This window comes from Dryobates pubescens, chromosome 2, assembly GCF_014839835.1.
Source record: "Dryobates pubescens isolate bDryPub1 chromosome 2, bDryPub1.pri, whole genome shotgun sequence".
NCBI classification, from domain to species: Eukaryota; Metazoa; Chordata; class Aves; order Piciformes; family Picidae; genus Dryobates; species Dryobates pubescens.
The window spans coordinates 35408495-35435299 of NC_071613.1; the positions used below are offsets into that span (position 1 = coordinate 35408495).

General features: G+C 35.1%; 1 protein-coding gene across 1 annotated transcript in view; it reads left to right on the forward strand.

Moving 5' to 3' along the window:
- The window catches only part of LOC104309321 (sodium channel protein type 2 subunit alpha-like), a 67353-nt gene that overhangs the window by 24790 nt on the left and 15758 nt on the right, over positions 1–26805 (forward strand). The window contains exons 2-17 of the mRNA XM_054174870.1: positions 646–969; positions 1750–1868; positions 2296–2385; positions 3180–3308; positions 3753–3844; positions 4846–5082; positions 5987–6050; positions 7293–7434; positions 8275–8481; positions 9737–10027; positions 10645–11025; positions 12596–12728; positions 13488–13726; positions 16414–16587; positions 17423–17779; positions 19650–20093. Of these exons, the coding sequence (XP_054030845.1) occupies positions 697–969; positions 1750–1868; positions 2296–2385; positions 3180–3308; positions 3753–3844; positions 4846–5082; positions 5987–6050; positions 7293–7434; positions 8275–8481; positions 9737–10027; positions 10645–11025; positions 12596–12728; positions 13488–13726; positions 16414–16587; positions 17423–17779; positions 19650–20093 (3372 nt within the window). The 5' untranslated portion in view covers positions 646–696. The remainder of the gene's footprint in view (positions 1–645; positions 970–1749; positions 1869–2295; positions 2386–3179; positions 3309–3752; positions 3845–4845; positions 5083–5986; positions 6051–7292; positions 7435–8274; positions 8482–9736; positions 10028–10644; positions 11026–12595; positions 12729–13487; positions 13727–16413; positions 16588–17422; positions 17780–19649; positions 20094–26805) is intronic.

Genomic DNA, 26805 nt, shown 5'->3' on the forward strand with positions numbered 1-26805 from the left:
GAAAGACTAAACTTTCTGATTGTGTGTATGGCTTCAGATACAACATGTGTACATATAGTACTTGTTTAATAGTATAATATAAAGACTAGTTTAGCAAGCATAGTGTAAGCCAACAAATGGAGTAGCATTGCCATCAGAAATGAAGAGTAATAAAAGAGCAGCTTTTTTTCGTTTGCAATGTAAGTACAAGGTTTTTTAAGGCAGTGTCAATGATGTACAACATCCATACTTTAGAATTAATCACTGACTGCAGTACATAGCAGTGTTAACACATTTCTTACTTTTGCGGAACAAGGAATGGTTTAATATTTAGGCTAGGGAATGTGTGGGTGTTTTTCCTATTTTCTTTTGAGGTTTATATAAGCCCAAGCTGACAAATTTTCAATTTTGCCTTTTTCTTTTCTTCTCTCTTTTTTTTTTTTTCCCTCCTCTAAGTTTTTCTTTATCTCATATACGTGTGTTTGCCATGTTGCTATTGGTAGCTAATTTTCTGTTAAGTATCTGATAATTAATTTCAATACTTCTTGCTACAGTTCTTTAGCATTAGAAAAGAGGCAGATGAGGACTATGCAGAAAGCTTTTATTTGGGGATTTTTGTTGCTGTTGCCCTCTGTTTTCCATTTCCCTTTTTTCTTGTTCTCCTAGGATCTTCTTGCACAAGAGCCTTAAAGCATTTAAAGTTTGCAGAATGAAAAGATGGCACAGGCAATGCTGGTACCACCAGGACCTGACAGCTTCTTCTATTTCACCAAAGAATCTCTTGCAGCTATTGAAAAACGTATTGCTGATGAAAGATCTCATTGTGACAAAGATGAACCTAAAGATGATAGTTGTCATGAAGAAAGTCATCCAAAGCCAAGTAATGACTTGGAGGCAGGAAAGACACTGCCATTTATTTATGGTGATATTCCTCCAGGAATGGTGTCTGAGCCCCTGGAGGACCTGGATCCATATTATATCAATAAAAAAGTAAGTGTTCTGTATTTAGAGTAATTAGAACATTTTTGTTGAACTATACAATGATAAGTGCTCTGATGTGGAGAAAGTCAGAAGCCCTGATTTTTTTAATGTATTATGCTGTATGTAATACATGTTAATTCTGAATACACTGTAAATATGACTGCAACACTTCTACTGCAGTTGCTTCTTTTTTTAAAAAAAGAGCTTTTCTTTTAATGTTTAGGATTTCCTTATGATAATATTTTGAGTTAGTGGATTTTGCATTAGATATCCTTTAATCTCTTCAAATCTAATTGAATGATAAAGCATTTGAAAACTTCCTGTCTGGCTGCTCTGTTTCTGAGGTTTCTAGGAAACATAGTACCTGAGGTCTAGTTTAGTAGATGGACTAAGTGCTCATTCAGTCAGCTGCCGAACTAATCAATTGTCAAACATTCTTTGAAATCTCTTAAAAGCTGTTTGATCTGAAGTGCAAGTAATATAGTTGGATTAATTTTAAATATTAGCAGTACAAATTAATACTTGTATTTTTAATGCAATTACATAACCCTGGAAAATGCTGAAATGCAAATTTTGTTTAACACAGACAATGTACGGTGTTCACATTTCATTGCTTGTGTGCTAATTTAGAACCTGATATTTGCCTGTATGATTCTACTGAAAATAAAGGGGGCTACTTACACCTATGTAAGCACAGCCTCTATTGCAAAGTTGCTAACATGTATCCTTAATTTAATATTTTCTATATTCCCTCTCTTTTTTGTGTGTGTGGTTGGTTTTTTTTTAAAGACATTTATAGTATTGAATAAAGGAAAGACGATCTTCAGGTTCAGTGCCACACCTGCCTTGTACCTTTTATCTCCTTTCAATATTATTAGAAGAATAGCTATTAAGATTTTGGTCCATTCATATCCTTTTCAAGTTGTTTGTTGAAAATTAGTACTGGTCCTTTAACATATTTAATTACACTGGGGGTTTTGGTTTAGTGTGTAAATGTCTTCCTGCTCTTTAATTTTGAGATAAAGATTTGAGCTAATATTTGTCACTTTAACCCTCAGATTAAATTCAGAGGAAGGGACACACAGCATGCATACTAGACTTGATACTTGCTTAGATGACCTTCCATTCTAACACATTGTATGCCTAGATAACAGAGTTAGTGATGTATCTATAATTACTGAGCAACATCTTTGCCTGTTGTATCACACTGCTCATGATAGTAAGCTAATTTGTATCATATATATTGTCAGTTTTCTGTTGCATGGTGAATTCCTCATGTTTTGTGTGATGTGAATTCAGCATTACAAAAGAGTATGTGCCTTAACTACAATCAACATTATTCAGCATGCTCATTATGCTCACTATTTTGACAAACTGTGTATTTATGACATGGACTGATCTTCCAGACTGGACAAAGGTTGTAGAGTAAGTATAGTTAAAATAGGTAAGAATAAAGGGCTAGACCATGTAGTTTTAGTTACATTTGTGTGGAATATCATGCTGCCTGAAGCAGCATGGGCCTGTAAACTCTAGGAGGGAAAGAAGCTGTGATGCTGTTAATCTTTTTCTCTGAACAAAATTCTAGTTAAGGCTCCTGTTCAGAATGTTTGTATGAGTAATGTTTTTATGCATTTTCCCTCTTGAACTGTTTCTTTAGTACTTTTATGAAAAAAAATAAAGAAAATACCTATCCAACTTCAAACTACTGCTTTTCGTTGTGAAAAGTGCTCTCTATAGCCCCTATGAAGCACCTCAATTTTTGTGTAACAAAATCTGAAAAAGGGACACACACCCCCTCATTAAAGAAAATACTTCTGAAGAGGATAATTGTTTGATATTCTCAAGTGTACCTGGTCAGCCATCAGGTAGGTTTAGTTAACACTAGCTTTCACTTACCCATGTTCTCTGACATGAGAACTATGCCAAGATTTTCCTTTGGAAAAAATAAATAAATTCCTGATTTCATTATTTGTGCTGAAATTTCAAAATCTCATATGCCAGAAACTGCAAAAATATGTGCAGATACCAAAAAAAGAAAAAAAGAAAAAAAGAAGAATCCAATTATTTTCCAGAAGAATGGTGGGGGAACAAGCATAGCCGAAGTTGTAATTGCTGTTAAAGTGCTTGTACGAGTCACTGATTTTGAGTGATTTTCCTTTATACCTGTGATGTGTCATTGAACAACAGTCTTTAGCTTTTGCTTGGATGTTTTCTCATAGGTACGCCTTCACTGGAATTTATACTTTTGAATTTCTGGTAAAAGTCCTTGCAAGAGGCTTCTGTATAAATGATTTTACTTGCCTTCGTGACCCCTGGAACTGGCTTGATTTTGTTGTCATTTCCTTTGCGTAAGTATATTTTACTTTTTAAAGAGTATGTCAGTTAGTATGTTTGAACCTGCAATAATTTGTCTGGCTTGTCTTAGGTCGTTTAAAATTAATTGTACTTGCATTGTGTTTCAACTTTTTGCATTTTAATATTTTGCAGTAATATAGCACAGAGCAGAATTAGTGGACTGTCCTAAAGTACGGAAGAGAAGTTACCATTGATCCATCAATTTTTAATAGTATTTAAACAATAAAATCAGAGAAATCTATTCCATTTTTAATTTGCATTCACTGGAAATACTGAAGGGTGTGTTTCTTAGGGAAAACTTAATTGAAACAGGAAAGTGTCAATGCAAGTCTCTCATTTAAAATTGCCTCTTCCAAAAAATACAGTCTGGATTGCAGGTCCAGGTAAGTAGTTTACACTCTACCTTTATTCTGAGTAACTGTGATTTAATCCTACAGGTATATAACAGAATTTGTAAACCTAGGCAATGTTTCAGCTCTTCGAACTTTCAGAGTATTGAGAGCTTTGAAAACTATTTCTGTAATTCCAGGTAAGAAGTAACTGTGTAAAATAGCAGGCAGTCTACATCGTCTCTGTTTAATTTTGTGTGTGCTGTCATTGTGTTTGTGTGTGGAATCCCTCACTACAGATATGTGACAGAGTTTGTGGACCTGGGCAATGTCTCAGCGTTGAGAACATTCAGAGTTCTCCGAGCTTTGAAAACAATATCAGTCATTCCAGGTGAGAGCTAGGTTAAACACTGAGGCTGACTGAAATTCCACAGAAGGTGAACTCATATTTTTAACAGAAGCATCCAGATTTTAGTCTTAACTTTTATTTCCTTTTCTAAATCTCTTAAACAGTCAGCCTCAGAGTTTAATGTTTTTGCATGAAAAACTGAATTGTGTAGCCTGTTTGTGTTTCCATTTCATGACATCAAATTTTCCCTCCCATATTAAAGATCAAAATGAATTAAATTCTTTTTCTGTCTTACTAATGTACATGTTAATATTTATCAAGACATTTCAGATTAAAAATTTCAGTCTGTTGTATAAGTTGAGTCCCGGACGTAGACAAAGGAGTAAGATAGTAAAGAGCAGCATGAGAATTGCATGATGTCCCTTAAGATGCCTATCTTCACCAAACCCATCTCCAGTGGCAGTTGTGATCTGTTTCTGTTTGTTGTCATAGATCCAATGTATTGTGTATTGGAATTGAACATTGGCAAAGGTTTGGAGCAAGAGGCATCAAGAAGAAAAGAAAATGACCAGTTTTCTTTACATGTAATTTACATGTATGGAGAGCATGAATAAAAAGTTACTTCTTCATTTGAAGAGCAGATACAATGGAATGTGTACTGTTCATTCCCATTCCCGTTTTCAAATTAATCTGAAGGAAAGATGAGACTTTTTGGTACCTTTTCCCTTTGGAAACATCTTTAATTTTTTGTGAAGCTGTGCATGATACCTAGTAGTGCATTGGAGTAGTTCACATTGCGTTTTGGTCAGATAGGTATTTAATATTATAATAAAACTCTGATTCTGTTTGCAGGCTTGAAGACTATTGTTGGAGCCTTAATCCAGTCAGTGAAGAAGCTCTCAGATGTAATGATTTTGACTGTGTTTTGCCTGAGTGTATTTGCACTAATAGGACTGCAGCTGTTCATGGGGAATTTGAAGAATAAATGCTTGTTTTGGCCATCAGAAAATTCAACATCTTTTGAAAAATACCTATCTCCGTACTTCAATGGTACAGTGTTTGACTGGACGGCATACATTGAGAATGAAAGTAAGAAATGCTGTTGTAATTTGCTAAAATGTTTGTCTATAACCATACATGTGTGAAATTGCTGTTGCAAACTATAGGCCAAAGATAAAAATCAATTAAATATGGTGATAAAGATACCTGATTGTTCTTTCCATTAACTGAACTTAGATGTGTACTTACAGAGTTATGCTGATTTTAGAATCACAGGGATACAGGTTGAGCAGGATCTCCACAGTCACACAGACCAACTGCTGCTCAGCTGCAGGACAAGTTAAAGCAGACTGCTTAATGCCATGTGCAGTCAAACTTTTAATATCTCCAAGAACTGAAATACCACAGCCTCTTGGACAGCCTTTTCCAGTATTTGATGAGTCTTACAGCACCTTTTTTTCTTATCAATTCAAAATTTCCCATGCTCAAAGTTCTTATATTTGCCTCCTATTCTTCCACTGTGCACTTCTGAGAAGAGTCAGGCAGTTCATGACAATCTTTCATCTTATATTTCTAGGTAGCACAAAGATTCTCCTTCTGTCCAACCTCAGCCTTCTGGAGACACACAATTCTTTCAGTCTTTCCCTTTGTCTTTAAGTTATAACTAAGACTCAGAAACACTAGAGAAATATCTGAGATTTCCTAGTTAAAATATAATTCCATAATTAGATAGAGGTATTCTGGAAGGGTATTCAGTGATTGCTATGACTCAAGAAGAGTTCTATAATTTTGTTTTTATAGCATGTTTTTATTTTATTATTTAATTTTGCAACTTCACTTACGAGTATGGATATAGCAGTATTTGGGCCCATTGTTGGGAGAACATAAATGGGAAGATTATGATAACTTGGTAACTTGAATGTAGGTTCAATCAAGAAAAAAACAACTCCTTCCATTTATTTATATCACTTTCTTTTTTTTTTTTTTTTTTTAGATAATTTCTATCGCTTAGAAGGAGGAAAGGATTTTCTGCTTTGTGGCAATAGCTCAGATGCAGGGTAAGGCACACTGAAAATTACATACTGTCTGTCTAAACAAAATGTAAAAATTGTCAGTCTAAACTTAAAAAGCTAATTTAGCTACATGGCTAGACAATTATTAGTATGCAGTCATCATGGTTTGTGTGTTGTAAGAAAATACTTTGCTATACATTTATTTTAAAACTCTTATGTAACTAGAGAATTCCATTTCAGCAGGTAGATTTGCATTATCAGTGACTTAAGAAGATAATTCTTTATCATGGGTATCATGCCATTTCTCATCTCTAAAGCATGGAGCACTGACACTCATGACCAACTTTTGGGAAGTCATTGTCTATCTGTGGAGTGTAAGCATGGCACAGCCTTGCTCTCTCTTTGTGACAATTCATTGTAGCAAAATCGCATAATTCTATATTTTAATGATGCATCTGTCCATCCCTTGGTTTCGGTTGGCTATATTTTTACAACAGATAAATATATTTTATGTAAATGGTTCAGGTATATATGTAAGTAACTATCAGATAATTTTATATGTGTGTGTAAACATGCATCAAATGTACACATATGAAAAAAAATCTTTATAGTGGTTTTCTCTAGAGGTTTTGGAAGCAAGGACCGCTTCTACCTTTCAAGAATGGAATCATAACTGAAACAGTGTGCTTACAGTTGATACCAAGATCAGGTCACCTACTGGCTGATGTGCACCGTTTCAGGAGATGAAAAGTACTGCTATCATTGTTATTCACTGTTGAGGAATGGGTAGAATTCATTAATTCAATTTGAAGAAACCAAAAAATCTGATATACCAACTCTGCTGACAGACAAAGTTCAGCATAAATTATGTATACTGTCTTTCTGGTTTTGTTTTGGGTGGTGGGGGTTTTTTGTTTGTTATTGTGTGTGGAAGAATTCACCTTATACAATCTTTGTGTTAAGTAAGTATAACGTTTCCACTGAAGACGTATCTGCAGAGCTAATAACCAAGCTTTAGGTTTTAGTTTGTGTATAACAGTGAAAGAAGGTATGAAAGAGGAATTTAATTTGTTTGTTTGCTCCTTTCTGACTTTTTTTATTTGTAAAGAGCCATCTTTTAATTTCTTCAGCAGATTTTAAAATGTGGTAAGCCACAAACAGCAGCCCCCTTTACAGATTATATCTAATAGCCTTCATTAGAAGTTCAAGGTACTAAAAATAATTTGTCTTACTTGTTTTTATATTTATTTCTTTATTATTTTATTTATTTTTCTTTTTATCTCCTAGTAAATGTCCAGAAGAGTTTATCTGTGTGAAAGCTGGCAGAAATCCCAACTATGGATATACTAGCTTTGACACATTCAGTTGGGCTTTCTTATCACTCTTTCGGCTGATGACACAAGACTACTGGGAAAATCTTTATCAGCTGGTGAGTCTAGAGTAAGCATTGTGGTTAGTGTCTGTGTTGCTCCAAATCAAACATGAAAGGGCCACTCATGTTTGCATACTAGCCATTGCTATTGTTAACAACTGAAAATGAACAGTATTCATGAAATGAAGCAAATTCACTTGCAGAATTCAGCAGAAACTGTCATTTGCTACAGAATCTCCCATGATTTCTGAAGAGGCACATGAGAATTTTCATCCTTTATTTAATTTTTGCAGCATATATTTGATATTGTGCCTCACGATATGGTTTTATTTTCAAAAACATTAGTGTTGATTGTAAATTATAAAAACACTCTGACAGTAAAATCTGCATCTTCATTTCTGCACTTTGAATCCTTTTTTTTAATAACTAAAATTGCAAATCTTGATATAAGTGACTTTTTTGTTATAATATATAGCTATGGTGTGTGAAAATACTTCAATTATATAATAATCTTAATAAATAATAAATAATCTTTCGATTATTTTGTCAGTCATTCAATCTTTAATTCTTTCAGTTAGCAAAGCAAGAGCATGTTAATACCTGGTAAGAACACTGAACAACCTGTGATGTGTGATTTACATAAATTATTTTGATCCCACCACCTTCTCAAGATTATTAGGCATTAAAGGAGGTTTGTCTCAAAGAAGCATGATCCTTAAAGATGTTTTTCACATACACGAATGCTCCCTTTGTTTCATTACTTTGTAATTCAGAAAGTTTCTGTGATCTTACTACAGAAGGAAGTAATATTTTGCACTTTTCAAATTCAGTTAATGCTTACAAACTACAGAATTGCAGTTCTTCACCAGGCGGATCATGTGTCTTCTTTTCCCATAGACACTAAGAGCTGCTGGCAAAGCATACATGATATTTTTTGTTCTGGTCATTTTTCTGGGTTCCTTCTATCTGATTAACTTGATTTTGGCTGTGGTTGCTATGGCCTATGAAGAGCAAAATCAAGCAACTATGGTTGAAGCAGAACAGAAGGAGGCAGACTTGCAGCAAGTGCTTGAACAGCTGAGGAGGCAGCAAGAAGAAGCTCAGGTATTTTCTGATAAGAGTTTAAGCTTTAGTATATTTCCTTGCATGCTATTTGTTCAAAACAAAATTAATAATTTAATGAACACATTTTTTAAAAGGCTTTATTTTACATACTTCATAAGTACTTTAGACTGCTTTTTATATGGATTTTTATTATTTTTTAAAGTGCACAAAGCATTAATGAATTTCTAAACTGAGAACAATAGTTTTTAAATAAATACTTCTTGTCCAGGGGCAGTATCTAGTAACATGTCATGATGATTTTTCAAATTCTCAGCTTAGACATAATTTCAGTATTTGTGAAATACTTGTCAGGACTTGGTTACAGTTTGAAATATTTTAATCCGTAAACTTCAGACTAACTTTTGCTACTTATGTTACCACCAGTGAATCAAAGACTGGAAGTACTACCCAATGTTTTTTTCCTAAGAGTAGCTTAAGGATGTTGTTATATACAATAAAAGCTAAAATTAGTTTAACAAAAACCAAAGTATGACTCTTTAGAATATACATAGAATATATAGAATAAACCAGGTTGGAAGAGACCTTCAAGATCATCATGTCCTACCCATCAACCAATCCAACACCACCTAAACAACTAACCCATGGCACCAAGCACCCCATCAAGTCGTTTCCTGAAAACCTCCAATGATGGCGACTCCACCACCTCCCCAGGCAGCCCATTCCAATGGGCAATCACTCCTTCTGTATAGAACTTTTTCCTAACATCTAGCCTGAACCTCCTCTGGTGCAGCCTGAGACTGTGTCCTCTTGTCCTGGTGCTGGCTGCCTGTGAGAAGAGACCTACATCTGTCTGTCTACAACCTCCCTTCAGGTAGTTGTAGAGAGTAATAAGGTCACCCCTGAGTCTCCTCTTCTCCAGGCTAAGCAACCCCAGCTCCCTCAGCCTCTCCTCATAGGGCTTGTGTTCCAAACCCCTTAGTTCTTTTCTTTGCAGTTGCATTCACTGTAATTAATAGATTTATTACATTTTCACGTATTTTCTATATAACTTTGTGGTTGTACACAGTGCAGGCTGACTCCGTGGTATGGATGTAAAGTAGAACTCTGAGAAGCAACTGTCTTAACTGCCCTTTTGTTTGAACTTCTACTACAGAATAATATTTGAGGTTTGCACAAATCCATCTAGATTTTGTCACATGTAGAATTAATTTGGTATAGACCTTAACTGTAGGACTGTAACTTTCTTTGAAATAGTGGGGTTTTTAAACATCACATAAAATAATTGCTGTGGCAGGCAATAGTGGCAGCTGTGGCAGAGATGACTGAGTACAGCGGTGAAAGTGGAATTGGTGGACCCTCAGATAGTTCTTCAGAAGCATCCAAGCTCAGCTCAAAAAGTGCCAAAGAAAGGAGAAACAGAAGGAAGAAAAGACGGCAGAGGGACCTCTCTGAAGAAGATGATGACATGAAGGTTGAAAAGCTTCCAAAATCTGAATCAGATAGCAGTATCAGAAGGAAAGGTTTCCGTTTTTCTTTTGATGGGAACAGACTTGCTTATGGGAAGCCTTTCACATCACCCCATCAGGTACTGTGAATAGTGCTCTTGTCATTCCCGGGGTTTGAGAGATAACTGTAATCAACACATTTCACTGCAGCTTTGTAGACTAATACAAGGACAAATAATGTTGCATTGTTTAAAATAGCAACTTACTGTTGGTATTATTTTCTGGAGTGTACCTAAACAAATGTTCTCTCTCTCTTATTGTTTAGGATCTGATGTAGCTTAACGTGCACAGCAGCATTATGTTTCACTAGATCATTTGAAATATAAATCCCATTATTATTCATAAAAGTAAAATTTAAGTATAAGGTATCCCTGTAGAATATTAAGGGTATTGATATCATTTAAGATAATGCATGATCTACATGGATGATTAGAATTTCTAGTTTTCTCTTTAATACACGGATGGAAGTTACTATGGCCTTGTGCATCTTCATTTTTTTCTCTGCAATAATTGGTATTTGTAAATTTACCTATTGATATATCTTTAATCTCATGTCTGAAACCTACCTAAAGCACTGTATTAAAAATTACACTAAGGGGTTCCTGGAGAATATAATTACTTTTTTTTTAATACATAGACATGCATTTTGTATATTTAAGACCTTCAACTGGCCATTTCATTTATGTTTCCTTTGCAGTCTTTACTGAGTGTTCGTGGATCCCTGTTTTCTCCCAGGCGTAGTAGCAGAACAAGTCTTTTCAGTTTTAAAGAATATGGAAGAGACATAGGATCTGAAAATGACTTTGCTGATGATGAACACAGCACATTCGAGGACAATGGGAGCAGAAGAGGTTCCCTGTTTTTTCCACGCAGACATGGTGAACGACGCAGTAGTAACATTAGTCAGGCCAGTAGGTCATCAAGAAAGTTGGCACTGTTTCCAGTGAATGGGAAGATGCACAGCACTGTGGATTGCAATGGGGTGGTTTCCTTAGTGGATGGACCACCAGGTCTGTTGGCGCCTACTGGACAGCTTCTGCCAGAGGTGAAAATAGATAAAGCGACAACTGATGATAATGTAAGAAAGTTTAAAAATACTTCAGGTTCCATAGCCTTTCTTTATTGCACCAGATGATGTTTTATTGGAATGTAATGCATTAAAAACAGTTGAGAAGTTATGAATGCTTTTCCAGCATATCTAAATGTAATGAAGTAGGTTGGCAGTGATTCACTCAAAAGTGAGCGGCTGAAACATGAAAATGGGAGAGAAAAAAGTAACACATTTTATATGTGCAGGGCAAGGATTTCCATGTACCTGCAGAGTGGATCAAGTTATTAATGTTCCGTTGCTAAATCTGTTTTAGAACCCAAAATAAGTTGTTCAGATTTGTAAGTGTCCTGCATATCATTATGTTGTTTCACTTTTTATTTATTGCTTTAGCCTCCCTTTAAATATGTTTCCTAATTCTCTACAGGTAATCTGCTGCTTTTATCCATGATCTGTATATTTGGTATGGTGCAAATGCAGCATAGCCTTTTAGGTTATGTTGACATTTTAGGATCTCTGAATGCTGGTGTTTTTTTTCCCCCTGGTTATTAGAGATGGTCTAAGCATCTCACTGCCCGGGATGATGGTGTCATTTTAAACTCCTGAAAAGTACATGCAAATTCATCCATTTCTCCCTCTGATCAGTTTTCTCTATTTCCTCAGTCTGCCTTCAGAGTAGAGCAGAGGAATCCATTGCATGTTTTCCTAGAAATCGTTAATTTTTTTTTTGTTTGTTTTTACACACGTAACAGCATTTGAAAGGCACATCAGATGGATTCCTTACAATCTCCTTGTGGTTTATTATACTTTCATTTTCGTGCATTATTTAATTTATTGAAAAAAAATTTGATCACGGTCATACATTCATAACTTCTTAATGACTGAGGCATGTTCCATGATACGACTGTAACACAGCTTTCAATTTTTCAACAATATACTTGAAAAAAATTATTCTTTTTTAATGTCAATTAAGTCAGACTTTGTTTCTTCAGTTGAAATTCGTAAGTCAGAGATGACAGCTATTAAGTGTAAAATAGATGCTTTAATGAACGGATATGGAGATCAAAACTGATAAAAATTAATTTCAGAGAATAATTTTTATTGCAGAAACATTCCTAGCATAAATCACTTGCAAGTGTCTTGTGACTGAACTAGTGTAGAAGTGAAATATTGGTTGAGAACGCATGAAACTGGGAATTGGGATGGTTTTTTTTCATTCCAGTACTGCAACAGTCTTGGATTGTTTCCTTAGCATTGGCCTCCTCCAAAACTTCTGTCTCTCTCATGTGGAGTTAATAGTAGTTAACTATACTGCAATGGCAGTATGGAACTAAATAATAAGATATTTTTTTTTTTAGTATTTTATAAGTATTAACACTTTTCAGAAGTATAATGTTAAAATGACCCTTAAAAAACAACAAAACTAATATGTCTATTGGGGAAAAAAAATCTGATGTAACAGCACTTAAATATAAAGCTTTATGTATTATGAGCTTGTTGACAACAATTACTCTTTCTAATACCTCTTTTGCAGTATTTCTAAAGTCAAATTTAACATATGCTCCTTTTTAATTTGCTTTGGTTTTTCTTTTTCCAATAGAGCACTACTACAGAAAAAGAAATGAAAAGGAGGCGCACAAGTTCGTATCAGATACCAATGGAGTTGCTGGAGGATCCTAGCTTAAGGGAAAGAGCTATGAGTATAGCTGGCATTATCACAAATACAATGGAAGGTGTGTTATGACTGCAGATTTGTGAACATCCTTGACATAGTCTTAGACTTACTTGAAGATGTTATATCACAGTGCAAATATAGAAGATAAAAAATATGTAGCCATGCATAAACTATACAAAAGAAGAAAAGCATGTGTACATAGCAAAAAAAGAAATGAAGGAGACTTTCTTGGTTTAGTGTATTTGATAGATTCTAATTAAAATAAATAATGTATATGTGTTTTTTACTAGTTTATCAGTACAGATATTGGAAGAAATGTCTCATGATAAATTTTACTGTAAAAATATTACAGAAACTTAAAGGCTAGTTCCGAGTTAATTAGAAGGATATTTGTAGTAGAATTATTTGGAACAGTGAAGTTATTACTAGTGAAATTCTCATAAATGCTTGAATAATTTTCAAAATTCTATTAATGGTGATATTAACCTTATTTTTTTCTAAAAAGAAGCAATTTAACCTTTGAGAGGACTGTGAAGCTGGAAATTTTACTGAGAAAACTATCCCTAAATGTAAGCATAAATAGTTAAGGGTTTTCTTTTTTCAAACAAGATTGTATGGTAAAAATAATAAACAACTTGTTCAGTTATTAGGTCAAAATTCTTGAGGTTCTTTTATACTTCTAAAACTTTTTCAATCAATAACAATGTTGTGATACAGTTTCAGTAATTTAGACCTGAGAACGCAGATAAACAAACATTTATCTTTACATTTTCCAAAACATGTTCACTATACTTTTTTTTTTCTACCCCCCCACCAGAACTTGAAGAATCCAGACAAAAATGTCCACCTTGCTGGTATAAGTTTGCTCACACTTTCTTAATTTGGGATTGTTGGGAGCCCTGGTTAAAAGTAAAGACTGTAGTTGAATTGATTGTAATGGATCCACTTGTTGATCTTGCTGTCACAGTCTGCATAATTTTAAACACACTTTTTATGGCCATGGAACATCATCCAATGACTGAGAATTTCAGTAATGTACTTAAAATAGGAAATCAGGTAAGTCTATCAAACTTTATAACTTGATACAGTTGAAACCTGGTTTCTCTATGAAATAGAATACTTTTAGTATTTCTATTATCATCCCAAAAAATAAAGGTTCAAGGTATAGTTGTAGTAGAAATAGTATAAAAATACTATTAGCAGTATGTTGTACATAAGAAGGAGCCAAATTTGATCTTTTGTGCTGTAATTATCATCAACACAGAGAAGGAGCTAGATATTATTTTGGATTCTTATTTTGCACTGTTACTTTTGTGTTATTTTTGTATTTCTGTGAATGATGTTACTTTGATTGGTCCACAACAACTTGGAAGGCAAAGAATGTACTGTTTATTCCAAGAGTGTCTATTGATACACTTGGATTTTGTTCCCTAGTGGATACAGTCTGTAGGTTGGGTTTAGAGTGTTTGCTTGAGAAGCACAGCCAGCACATGGAGGGAGGTGATTCTCCCCTTCTACTCTACTCTAGTGAGACCCCACCTGGAGTACTACATCTAGGTCTGGAGCTCCTATTACAGGAAGGATCTGGACATGCTGGAGTGTGTCCAGAAAAGGGCCACGAGGGTGATCAGAGGGCTGGAGAACCTCCCCTATGAGGACAGAGTGGGTGCTAATTAGAGGAGACCTTATTGTGGCCTTCCAGTACCTTAAGGGGGCCTACAAGAAAGCTGGGGGGTGGACTTTTTAGGGTGTCAGGTAGTGATAGGACTAGGGGGAATGGAACAAAAATAAAAATAGGTAGATTCAGATTGGATGTTAGGAAGAATATTTTCACCCTGAGGGTGGTGAGACCCTGGAACAGGTTGCCTAGGGAGGTGGTATAAGCCCCATCCCTGGAGGTTTTTAAGGCCAGGCTGGATGCAGCTCTGGGCAACTTCATCTAGTGTGAGGTGTCCCTGCCCATGGCAGGGGGGTTGGAACTAAATGGTCCTTGAGGTCCCTTCCAACCCTAACAATTTTCTGATTCTATGATTGTACTATAATACAAATAATGTAGATTTAGCAAAATAGTAAAACCATTTTGTTATTGGAATATGTGAAATTCTAGTACATGTTGGGCAGGTATTGACATTTAAATCCAGAGCTGTTAATCCGTTAAATTGTATGCTGATATTTTGAGCCAATACAGGCATAGTTCAATGTTTTCACCATGACCCGGAGTCAAGAGATAATTTTTTGTGGAAGAGAATCATATCATGTGGTTGTTTAAAATAAACTTAGGATGTATTTGAAGAGAAAGGGAACATGAATAGATAAGGATAAGTAACTAATGCAGATGATTGTCTTATGATCATGCTTGCATGTTTTACCCAGGAAATTCAACCATTTTTTACTTTCATATATAATGAAAATCTAATTTTGAGCTGTGTAAGTGTTCCTTCATGCTGAGAAGTGTTTACTCCCAGTAGGATAAAATTCCACTATAATACAGGTATAGTTATGGCCGTTTATTTCTTGCTTTTTGAACTGTATAGTACTATCTTTTAAAGACCATCTAATACTCCTCATTTATTTAATATTTTTCTATATTTCTAGTAAAAGATGATAATTTATGCAGTTCTGTAAATACTGGTGCTCATACATCTACAGCAAATGGAGGGAATTTCTTTCAGTCATTATTTGCTTTCTGCTTCAGAGACAGAAAGGAGTTTTACTTCAAACATGGCTCACTGCATAATTAGGCTTTTTTTTTGACAGCAAGAGATAGAAGATATGCCTACTATACCTGAATTCTCATGGAGACTTCATTTGATAGTGCAGCAGTCACCAATTCATGACCAGTCCATATTTTGCCACACGCCTTTGTTAGAGCAGCTTCTGTTGTGGCAAGAGCACCTGAATGCTATGTTGCTGAAGAAAGTTATTTTAATTAGAAGTATGGCATATATTAAGACCAAAGAGGAGGCTTGATGGAAATAGTTTGCTCTTCATTATACAGTAAATGCGTCTTGTGTTTAACTAAAGCTAACAGAGTTATGCTACATCTCATTTTTATGTGGCCACCTAACCTTCTGTGGTGGGTTGAGAGGAAAGGCTCTGCTTTCCCTCCCCCACTGAGAAAGAAACCGCAGCTAAAACTCAGTCGGAGAGATGAGAGTATATTGTACAAGGAAACAGATTATATGTAACACAACAAATACAGGTATTTTACAGTATATACAGAAATATACAGCAAATAAACTCAACCAGAAACCAGACCCCCCACAGAGGGGGCTTCCCCCTGTGCCCCCTTCACCCCCCTACCTCCCTTCTCCCCCAAAAGAGGTAGAAAAGAGATGTGGACAGTTAACAGGGCAGGAAAGGAAGAGAGGCCTGGTACAGGAGTTAGTATCTTATCTTAGTTGGCCAGAAGCCCAGAAGCAGATCCAGCCGAAAGGAACAGCGAAGGAAGAGAAACTGAGGGAAAGTCCCAGCTCTCCTGGGTCTAACAATCTCACCTCCCACCTTACTTGGCCAATGAAATTCGTTTAGAATACCGAAATATTTTATAAACATTTAGCCAGTGTGCCCCTTCCTTAAAGGCACAGTGTCAAACGGCCACACCTTCTTTGTGAGGTTTAGCTAGTCATAATTTTCCATACTGACATCCTACTGTAAGAGGGTTGTTACTTTGTTCTTAAGTTGTTCTTCTACTGCTGGCTCAATACTCAACTATAAAGTAACAATAATTATTCTTCCTTCAGGTTTTTACTGGAATTTTTGCAGCAGAAATGGTTCTCAAGATAATTGCCATGCATCCTTTTTATTATTTCCAAGTTGGCTGGAATATTTTCGATAGTTTCATAGTTATCCTTAGTTTGGTGGAACTTTTTCTTTCAAACGTGGATGGATTATCTGTTCTCCGATCATTCAGATTGGTAAATAAATGACAATGCATTAGTTAATGCAGATACATTATTATATTTGTATTTTAACTGTACTCATATAAATAAGACACCTTTTAGGAATACTGTGCAATGCTTTTGCTAAGTGTCACAGGATATCTCTGCAAGCATGTTTTGCAAAATCGTTTATGTTACTACTCAGTAGTGTCTGCTGCTTTATGTTTCAGAAGCAATCAAGTATATTTTCAAGGGAAAGAGTTATGTTTTTATTGCAATTGTTTTCTGTGGATTCATAAAGCATTATTTAGTGCTTATTGAGAGAGCTAAATAAATAAAACGTTTGTAGTTTTTCATCTACTTCTGTATCCAGAAATTGTAAAAAGACTATAAGTAACTTTTTAAATGTAGGAATTATAAAGTCAATATTTAATTTAATTAAAAAAATAAATAAATTATTTTTCTTTTCACCCTTGGCAAAAAAAACCCAAAACATAATACCTTTTTCAGTCTGGGTGGGTTATGGCTAAAGAAAAGGTATGCATTGTACTTTTATTCCCTTCTGAAGTTGAAATGTTTGTCTTCTGGCTTGTGCTTGATTTTTATTTCCAGACTGTGGGGTCCTCTTTTAATTTATTGGAGGCAATATTCTTTTGGAAGACTCCTTTCTTTGAGGATTTCAGAGTCCGTTATTTCTGTCAGTAGAATCCTGTTGATTTAATGTTGGTTTTTGGTGGTTGGGTTTTTTTAATTAATTTCTGCACATAATGTTTGAGATGTTCAGAATTCACCATTCAAACAATTCTGTTATTTATTACCATGGTGTTTTTGTAACTACTGCAAATAATATATCTGTATTTCTGTTTTTCAGTTGCGAGTTTTCAAATTGGCAAAATCTTGGCCAACACTAAATATGCTGATAAAAATTATTGGCAATTCCGTGGGAGCTCTGGGGAATTTGACCCTGGTACTGGCCATCATTGTGTTCATTTTTGCTGTGGTTGGGATGCAGCTGTTTGGGAAAAGCTACAAGGATTGTGTCTGCAAGATCTCTCCAAACTGTCAACTTCCACGCTGGCACATGCGTGACTTTTTTCACTCTTTTTTGATTGTGTTTCGAGTGCTGTGTGGAGAATGGATAGAAACAATGTGGGACTGCATGGAGGTTGCAGGCCAACCTATGTGCCTTACTGTGTTCATGATGGTCATGGTGATAGGAAACTTAGTGGTATGTAGCCAAATTAATTTGAGAATTCATTTAGAGAAAGAATGGTTACAGAACCAGTAATGAAGTGTTAAAGTTTTATTAAATATGCTATTTACATATGGGGTTTATTATTTTGAATTTCTTATGAGCCTAAGTTCTGAAATAGAGATTTCTGTGTCATCTTTGTAGCTTTGTGATCTTATACTATATCCTCTGCTTAGTGGATGGCCCCCTTCAGGGGTCTGGAGTGCAATTCAGATCATGTTGGTGAGAGAGTGGCAAGAATTGTCTGTTCAGTTTTTGTGGACTATTCCTCTTTTGTCCTCTATTCAGTTGACCTGAATGTTTGGGTTTATTTTCATTTTACATTTTATTTACTTTTTTACTTTTTCTGCTTTCTAAAACACTGCCTTAACACTCAGACTCTGCAATTTAAGCCATTTTGAACCTTGTTTCCTACACACTCAACTATTTACATAAACGGGGTAAGAAAACTGGAATTGGAAGGCAGTGGAAATAAAAACCCCACAGATTGAAATACTTCATGTTTTCTTTCACCTCTTCACCCCTTTCTGTTTAAGTACTTATTACAGGTATTTTTAAAGTGGTCTATTTGTTTCAGAGGAAAGCATGTGATCTGCACCAGTTTGTACATTATGGTGCATAGATATGTATTTTTTAATATGGCTATTTTGTTGGGGAGGTTGTTTTTTTATTAGCATGCCAGTAAATGAAGCCTTATTTGCTTCACCTTTTTCTCTGCTCTTTTCATTGCCAACTGGGTTTTCCTCTATTCTAAATCTTTTATTTCAGCAACTGTCAGCAGCAAAAGAGATTTTAAATTTGCCATCATAGAGGCCTTCATTAGGAATAAGATAGTTATCTTTAAACCAGTCATGAATTATTACTAGTGGCACAGCCACTTACTCCAGGATTTTCTATGAATGTCTTATAATGAAGAGAACTCTGAAAGTGGTTGACTAAACAAAACATTTTCCTCAAACAGTTTTCTAAACCAGACAATAGAACTTTGTGGAATAAAGCATCCATCTCCCTGAATTTTTCCATTGTATTTCCTGTATTTTATACCATAGGTCTAGTAGAATTTCTTACATGAGTAGACCATCCTTGCTGTATATTCAGGGCTCTGTTATCCAGTCACCTTTCTGTGTTCCCAACACATAGTTTTATCCTGTTGTCTTCAAAGTTGCATCGAAGAATTGATCTGAAGGCTTTAAGAATAGGTGCTCTGCTACTTGGATATCCTAGTACCATTTGAGCTCATGGTAGACCCTGGGCATGTATAACTGATATCTGTCCTATGTTTTGTCTTACTGTGGGAAAAGGATGACCTAGGGATTAGGAGACAGGGTCTGCTTCACTTTTTTTAGGTTGCACACAAGTAATACAGAATGTGATGTGCCACCTGACTGGGCGTCAGAAGCCTGGGCACCAAAAGCCTGGGTCAGAGAACCATGTGGCCACCTGCAGCTTTCCCCCTTCCCTTATACTGCAGACATGATGCTTATGGTATAGAATACCCCACTGGCTGGTTCAGCAGGCTGTCCTGGGTGTGGCTTTCCCAACTTGTGAAGAAAATTCTCTGTCCTAGCTGAACCTGGAACAGCACCATGTCTGCCCCTCTACAAACATGAGCAGAAAAATGACTTGTGCCTTCATAGTCATACAACAATGCAAAGCCACAAAAAATCAAACCACTGCATTGGGATATAGGGCAGGTAGTGTGCTTAAGTTGCATTTATTGTGTAATTTTGAGCATCATATATAGCAAAGGAAAACACGAAGCCTTGTGTACATAATGTGTGATAGAAGAAAAATGTGATTGAAAATTCAAGAAAATTCAGCTGGTAATTTTTGGTTTATTTTTTAGGTATTGAACCTTTTTCTGGCCTTGCTGCTGAGTTCATTCAGTTCAGACAACCTTTCTCCTACAGAGGATGATAACGAAATGAACAATTTACAGATTGCTGTTGCAAGAATTCAGAAGGGAATAGATTATTTGAAGAAAAAAGCAAGTGAATGTATCCAAAAGTCTTGTTGGGGGAAACAAGCTGCTGTAAATCAAAGAACAGCAACAGATCAGTTGAATGTGGAGAAAGACCATTGCATTTCCAACCGTACCATCACTGAAGTAACGAATCATCACAAAAGTGAGAATGAAATGGCTACTGTTATAGGTGGCAGTGATTATACATCCTTCATAAACAATCCAAGTCTTACTGTTACAGTACCAATAGCTGTTGGAGAATCTGATTTTGAACATCTAAATACAGAAGAGTTTAGCAGTGACTCAGATTTGGAGGAAAGCAAAGAGGTAACATTTAAATATATTTTGTATGAATTGTATTCTTTCATAGTGTGGCTTTTCCTGCTTAGAAATAGAAAGTGATTGTGATTTGAGCTTGTTGGACTGTACGGAGAATGAATAAACTGAAGTGGGAGAGTGGAGCTAAAGAGAGTAGGAAATACAGGCAGTGCTGTATGAGCATATATGAACCTATTTATAAAAGGGTTTTGAAAAGTTTTCTAAATTACTAGTTGAATAGACAAGCCAATATATATGTACAGAATAAACAGAAAAAGAATGTGTTTGTATATATGTATATAAAAAATCACAATACTTCCATGAAGTAAGCATGAAAGTAAACTATTAGAGGATATATATATTATATGAATACCTTTTGCATCTGACTTTTAAAGCTCACTGAATTCTAGAGAAACCAGCATTAGTTGTACTGGATAATCTAAAAGAGGTGCTAACTCAGACTAATTAGATTGATAACACATTTCAAGTTCTGAAGTTGAAAGCCAAGGGAACAATTCAGTTCTATACTGTGAATATGTCAAGTAAACATGATGAGAAGAAAGAGAATTACTGAATAAAAAAAATATTTAAAAAATTATTTCTTTTTTGTTGGAAATTTAATCAGTCACTATAAAGACAAGTGCCTGTCCTTAAACTGGGTCAGCTTTAGGACAGTAGTCATTGGTCAGCAGCTGCAGAACAAGAGGGAAAGAGAAATAATGGATTTCAGCATGATCCTGAGAGATATCTGAATTTTCAGAGTTACTGTGCTATGACTCCAGTACAGACTGAGGCTGGTATCAACTGTCCTGGCACCTGAAGACATAAGGACATTAATGAAGTATCACTGCCGTGCTACAGTCTGGATTGCTTTGTCTTAAATGTTTCGTTTTCTTTTGGGGTTTGGCTCTTCTGTTAGTGGTGTTGATTGGTTGTGGGTAGGTTTTTAGTTGTTTTGTTTTGAACTGGCAATGAGTTTGCCCATATTCTTCCCAAATTTTAGAAAATAAGTTTGTTCTAGCAAAGTATATTTAAACTAAACTTAAATTTGATAAAGTGTAGTAAGGTGACTCTTTAGGTGGTGTTTTTTTTAAGTGCAGAGTGTGGTGTTCAATAGTATAACATTCACTTTTTATTTCAGCAGCTTATTTTCCAGCACTCTATTAGTTCCATCTACTATTTGTAGCTTCTGTTAGATTACTCATAGGCCTCTTAAAAGTGAAGTGAACAATATTCATAAGTTGTTTGAAAGTATAAAATGCACTTTCTAAGGAAGCTGTAATGTCTACTAGACAGCTGCGGAATAAAGGCTATTGGCCTTCTTAGTGAGTTTTAATAAAAGTTGGATTTTTGGAAGGAATAGCTGATGAACTCAAGTAATTTAATCTTGTTCTGATAACTAAGTTAAATCTGACTCTTACGTGGAAATTATCCAGCACTTGAAGTTACCTGATTCTTCACTAATTTATATTTAAAAATTGGGTAAAATCTGTGCCTTCTCACCTTTGATATTCAAGATTCTATTACCCAGTATTAATTTTAAGACACTCAGATTTGGGAAAGTGGTTAAGGATAGGCATAGTTGAAAGGCATCAAGGTGAAAGGTATCTCCTATGGCCATAGGAGATACGTAAATTAACAACAGAAAAACATTTAATGCACATTAGTTTATAGGCGGAAAGGAAAATATCTGTCATTTTGTAGATTATTCCAGCTCTTGCTATCACACATTCTCTCAAAATGGAAACAGTTTATATTGGACTTGTTAGGTAGCTACAGTATTTAATTAGCCTTTGAGAAGTTATTGTTGAGAAGTGAGATTAGATTAAAAACAGAAAGTTAAGGAAAGTGTGAAGTACTTGAAGAAATGACAGGTTTATTGCTAGTCATGGATTTTTCATTTTGACATTGCTATACATCTGTTACAATCTGTAATGCACCTTAAACTATTTGATTTTTGATGTTTATTTTTTAGAATTCATGCAGTTAAAAATCTAATGATAGTGGGAAAAATTGCTTACAAAGTTCTTGTGTTTGGCCTGGCACGATTGATTGTTTTGTGGCTTATATCTGAAAGTGTATTCCAGATACATATTTAGCATCTAGTAAAGACCAGGAATAACCTTGAAAATGAAATTAAAAGAAAAATGTATTTCTGTCTAATTAATACCATGTAGAGGATGTTTAAAGCTGTAATGTATGCAGTGTGTGTATCTGTTTTTTTCATTTGTGATTTTATTGAGGGCATGAGGGTGGAAGAGTTTTTGTTTGGGGTTTTTTTATTTGCTTGTTTGGGGTTTTAAGTTCAGGCCTGTGTCTAATATATGTTTCTGAGCTTCAGATATTCTGATAACTTTACCTCTATCAGTATGTCTTTGGATATGCATAACGCTCTCATCAAAGCTGTAAATGGTATGTTTTGAAAATGTATGGTGTATCTAGAAAACTCATTCTAAAATAAGTCGGAATACATACTGCTGCTGTTTCCAGAACTCAAACAGCCTAAAGGGTACCACGTGTTAACTTCATTGCGTACCATTCTTACTTCTCACAGGAGTAAAATCAACCTGGATCAGTCAAGAATGCAGATCTGGTGCTTTTTAACCAGGCAGAGCAACGTGTCAGCATGTTTACACAGGTTACCTAAAAAATCATGCATATATGATCACTTTTGAGATTGATTGGCCTGCATGCTACTCAGCTACAATATATTTTTTCCCCATCTGTTGCAATGTAGTGGAAACATGCACAGCCGCTCTGTAAGCTGAGTCCCATGACTCACGTCACCGCATGGTTGAGGGCAACCCCAACATGTTCCTCACTCCTTGTTACATCTTTCGTATTTTCTGTACTAATTATGTGGCATAATCTGCATGCTTTGTAGGTTTTTTTGTTCTTGTTAACTGAATTATTAAGCATCAAGACTGTTCAAGTTTAAAAGGGGTTACTGTCTATGATTTTATGAAAATGGAAAGGTAATCTTCACTTGACTTTTCTGTTCATCTGTTGAACCATTCTATCAGCTTTCATGTAATTATGAACATTTTCTGATCATGTTCATGTGACCAATGCCTTGGAATATTGCATATATACAATTACTTATATGCTACAATGTTTATTTATGTTGATCTAAATTGTTTCATGTTTGTTCAGTGTTCTTATAATATACATTTCAGTTTTCTCATAAAGAGAAGCTAAAATACAGGATGAAATATACACTCCTGGGAACAGTCAAATAGATCTTTTTTTATACAAATGCATAGTCTTTTTGAATATGGATGTAATTATTTATATGCTACTCATGAAGTTTGTGTAAGATTGGAAGTTAGGGAATAATTTTTATCAATTTTGCTCTTCATTAATAATTTTTTATTTGTGTGCTTAACCTGGTTGCTTTATTTTTAGAAAGACAAGATTATTGCAAGCAAAAATTATTTGTAGGATTCTGTGTAGGTGCCTAAATAAATCTGGATGGTTTCAATTATATAAATAAGGAAGTTCAAGCAAGAAAGAGATATAAAAATTAGAAAAATCCAGGGTAAGGCTAAAAATAAGACAATTGTTAAAAAAGAGAAAATAGGAACCTAGTATCGTCCCAAACTTCTCAACTCAGGAACTTGAGAACTATAAAACACACCTTAATTGTACCAAGCTATGTGTTTCTTATTCCTGATGATCTCTTCTTAGTCAAAGAATGCTTTGGGTTGGAAAGGTTATCTTTGCCAAACTCCCTGCAGTGACCAGGAGAATCAATCAGGTTGCTCCGAGCCCTGTCCAACTTGACCTTGCATGTTTCCAGGGATGGGCCATCTAACACCTCTCTGGGCAACCTGTTCCAGTGTTTCACCACCCTCACTGTAAATGAATTTCTTCCTTATTTCTAGTCTAAACCATAGAATCGAAGAATAATAGAATGCACTGTTGGAAGGGAACCCTTGAAGTCATCTGTTCCAACCCCCCTATTACCCCTTGTCCACTTACATCAGGGCCTGCTAAAAAGTCCTCATCTTATAGGCCCCCTTTAAGTACTGAAAGGCTGCAAGAGGGTTTCCCTGGATCTCCACTCTGAACATCACCAATAGTTGAATAGTTGAGCAATTCCACTCCTTAACATTCAGAGGTCATTGAGGCATTTCTTTTCCAAATACAAATTGTGTTCACATGGTTTCATTGTAGAAGCCTGCATTGCCTTTCATGTGTCCCTTTACACTGTTTTATTTACAGGCAATATTTTGGGCTTCACTTTTGTGCCCACGTGGCCTGTAAGCTATTCAGAAAGATGGAACTCCAAGATATTTTTCTAAGGATTTATTCAAACCATTTTTGAAACACCCCTTAAGCAGGTAGTATCACATCCTGCTGGTGCTAAATATGGGAATATGATTCTGATTTGATGGATATTGTTTATGTGACTGTTCCTGCTTCAAACTTCTGCTGTTGTAAATCTGGACCCGTGTAGAACAGCATGCAAAATAGTAAACTAGGGCCTCATAGTTATTTGACTGAAAAGTACTTGAATCCTTTTTATTTGGATGTCACATTGCCTTGCTGTAATCTTCCTCTTTTTTTTCTCTCTGTGTTTAACAGAAAGGGTAGATTTTGGGTTTAGATTGTTGGAAAAAAAAAAAAAAAGGCATTTTCTGTGGACAATACTTTTGCTTTCTTTACAAGGTAAATGATGTTCAAGCTTTATTTATAGACATACTTCTTTCAGAAAAAAAGATAAATAAAAGGATTGCAATAAAAGTGACTTCGCCAAATGTGCTTACACTGACAAGTACCATACTTCATGGTAACAGAAAATGTGGTTTATGTCCTTTTGTTGTTTAATTAATAATTAAGAATAAATGGAAAAATTAGATTGGTCCTATTAAAGAGTATATCCTGCTGAAAATAGATCTCATTGAACAGGAAAATACTCAATTAATGGAACAGAAGCAACATAGGTTTTGCTAATCTTTCTGTTGCATCTCTACACATTAATATTTTTGAATCCTCATTTCTGAGAGGTTCCTTAATATACTCTTCAAAGTGCAGTTCTTTACCTCCTTCTCCATCAAAGAGAGACTTTGTCTTGGGATGGCTTTTTGTTTGGTTGGTTGGTTTTGGTTTTGTTTTTAATTACACAAGGCAATGTTTCCCTTCTATTCCATTTGTTAACAGCCATATTGTTGGGATGTTTGTTCTTTGCTTTGCAGGTTGGGAAACATACCAGATTTTCCTTGACTATTTGAATATCAAAATGTGAATGACTTACAAGTACTACTACTTGTAGTACTTGTACTACTTGTACTTGTACTACTACTTACAGTAGATACCACCATGTGAATAATCAATGGTCTATTTATTATTACCTCCTATTATAGAGTTTCTGTATGAGTTTCATTATCAGAAATTTTGTGTACACTCATTATTATTTTTAAGGAGATTGGTTCTTTACTAGTTACCTCAAGCAATCTGAAGTGGCTTCAGTAGGACAGTTTGCAGTAATAACATTATTCTTGCAAGTATTTATGCCATGATATTTTGACTCCTTCAGAAAAATAAAAAAGATCATGAGGTCCTGATTTTGACCTCATAACAGCACAGTAGATATTTGTATTAGGGGGAAAAAAAAAAAAGTATTCAAAATCTGAACAGCTTTTCACTGCCAACAGTGAAAAAAAGAAAAAAAGTATATTGAGGCAATTTTCTCTGACAAAAAGTGGCTTAGCTGCTGATTTGCAAAAGTCAAGGCAGATAATTAACTTTTGAGTACATGACCCGTTCAATCCAGTGCTTAGTGTAAATACAATGAGGCCTTCTTAATTATTTGGGTAAACTTTGAAGAGCTCCTAAGTGCCCTGGAAGATGGAGGACAAACAATTCTGCCTTTCTTAAAAGTCCTGTTCTGGGAATGACACAAAATCATTTACCTCTCTGCTAGCTTTCTATATGGCAAACAAACCAACTGACAGGAAATTCTGTGCATATTGCTTTTTATCATGTGTTGTCTTAGAGTTTTTTGTTTGATACCCTCATCTTACCGAGAAATATGAGCTCCCCACATAAAAAAAAAGAACCAATGTTTAATCAAATCTGTAGCTCTTCAAGCACCTGATTATATCCTACACTGTCCTTAGAAAAAGGAAACCAAACCTGTCCTTTATATCAAAATAATTAATTTCTAAAGAAAAAATAAAAATTATCTAATATCAGATTCTGCCACCATGTATTAACTAAGAAACATAACTTCCTGTTTTAAGCACATTGATCCTTTTCAACTTTTTTCTGTTTATGGTTATTCATATTTTAATGTTGTTAATTCATATAAATCTGTATTCTTTCAGTTGAATTCATGTCATCTGCTCAAATGCTGTACTGAGTAGCTTATGGTTCAAACAGCCGAGGGTATTTCATGTTGTTTTGAATTTTTGTTGGCACTATGACACTAAACTTCCTTACTCATCAAAAAAAACCCAAACCCACATCAAAACAGAAAATAATTTGATTTGTAATTCACTACATGATTTAAGTTTACCCACCACTGCTGCAACTTTTTGCAATATATATGCTATGTCACGGAATGATGAAAGCAGCATATTAATAAAATTATGGAGGTATCCTCAGGTTTAGTGGAATTAGTGGTAGGAAAAGATGTTTACTGTGAATAATGATGTTTTAAACTTAATGTGCTAAAAGTGAAAAGAGCTATTTGCATCATATATGAGGAATTTGGGGA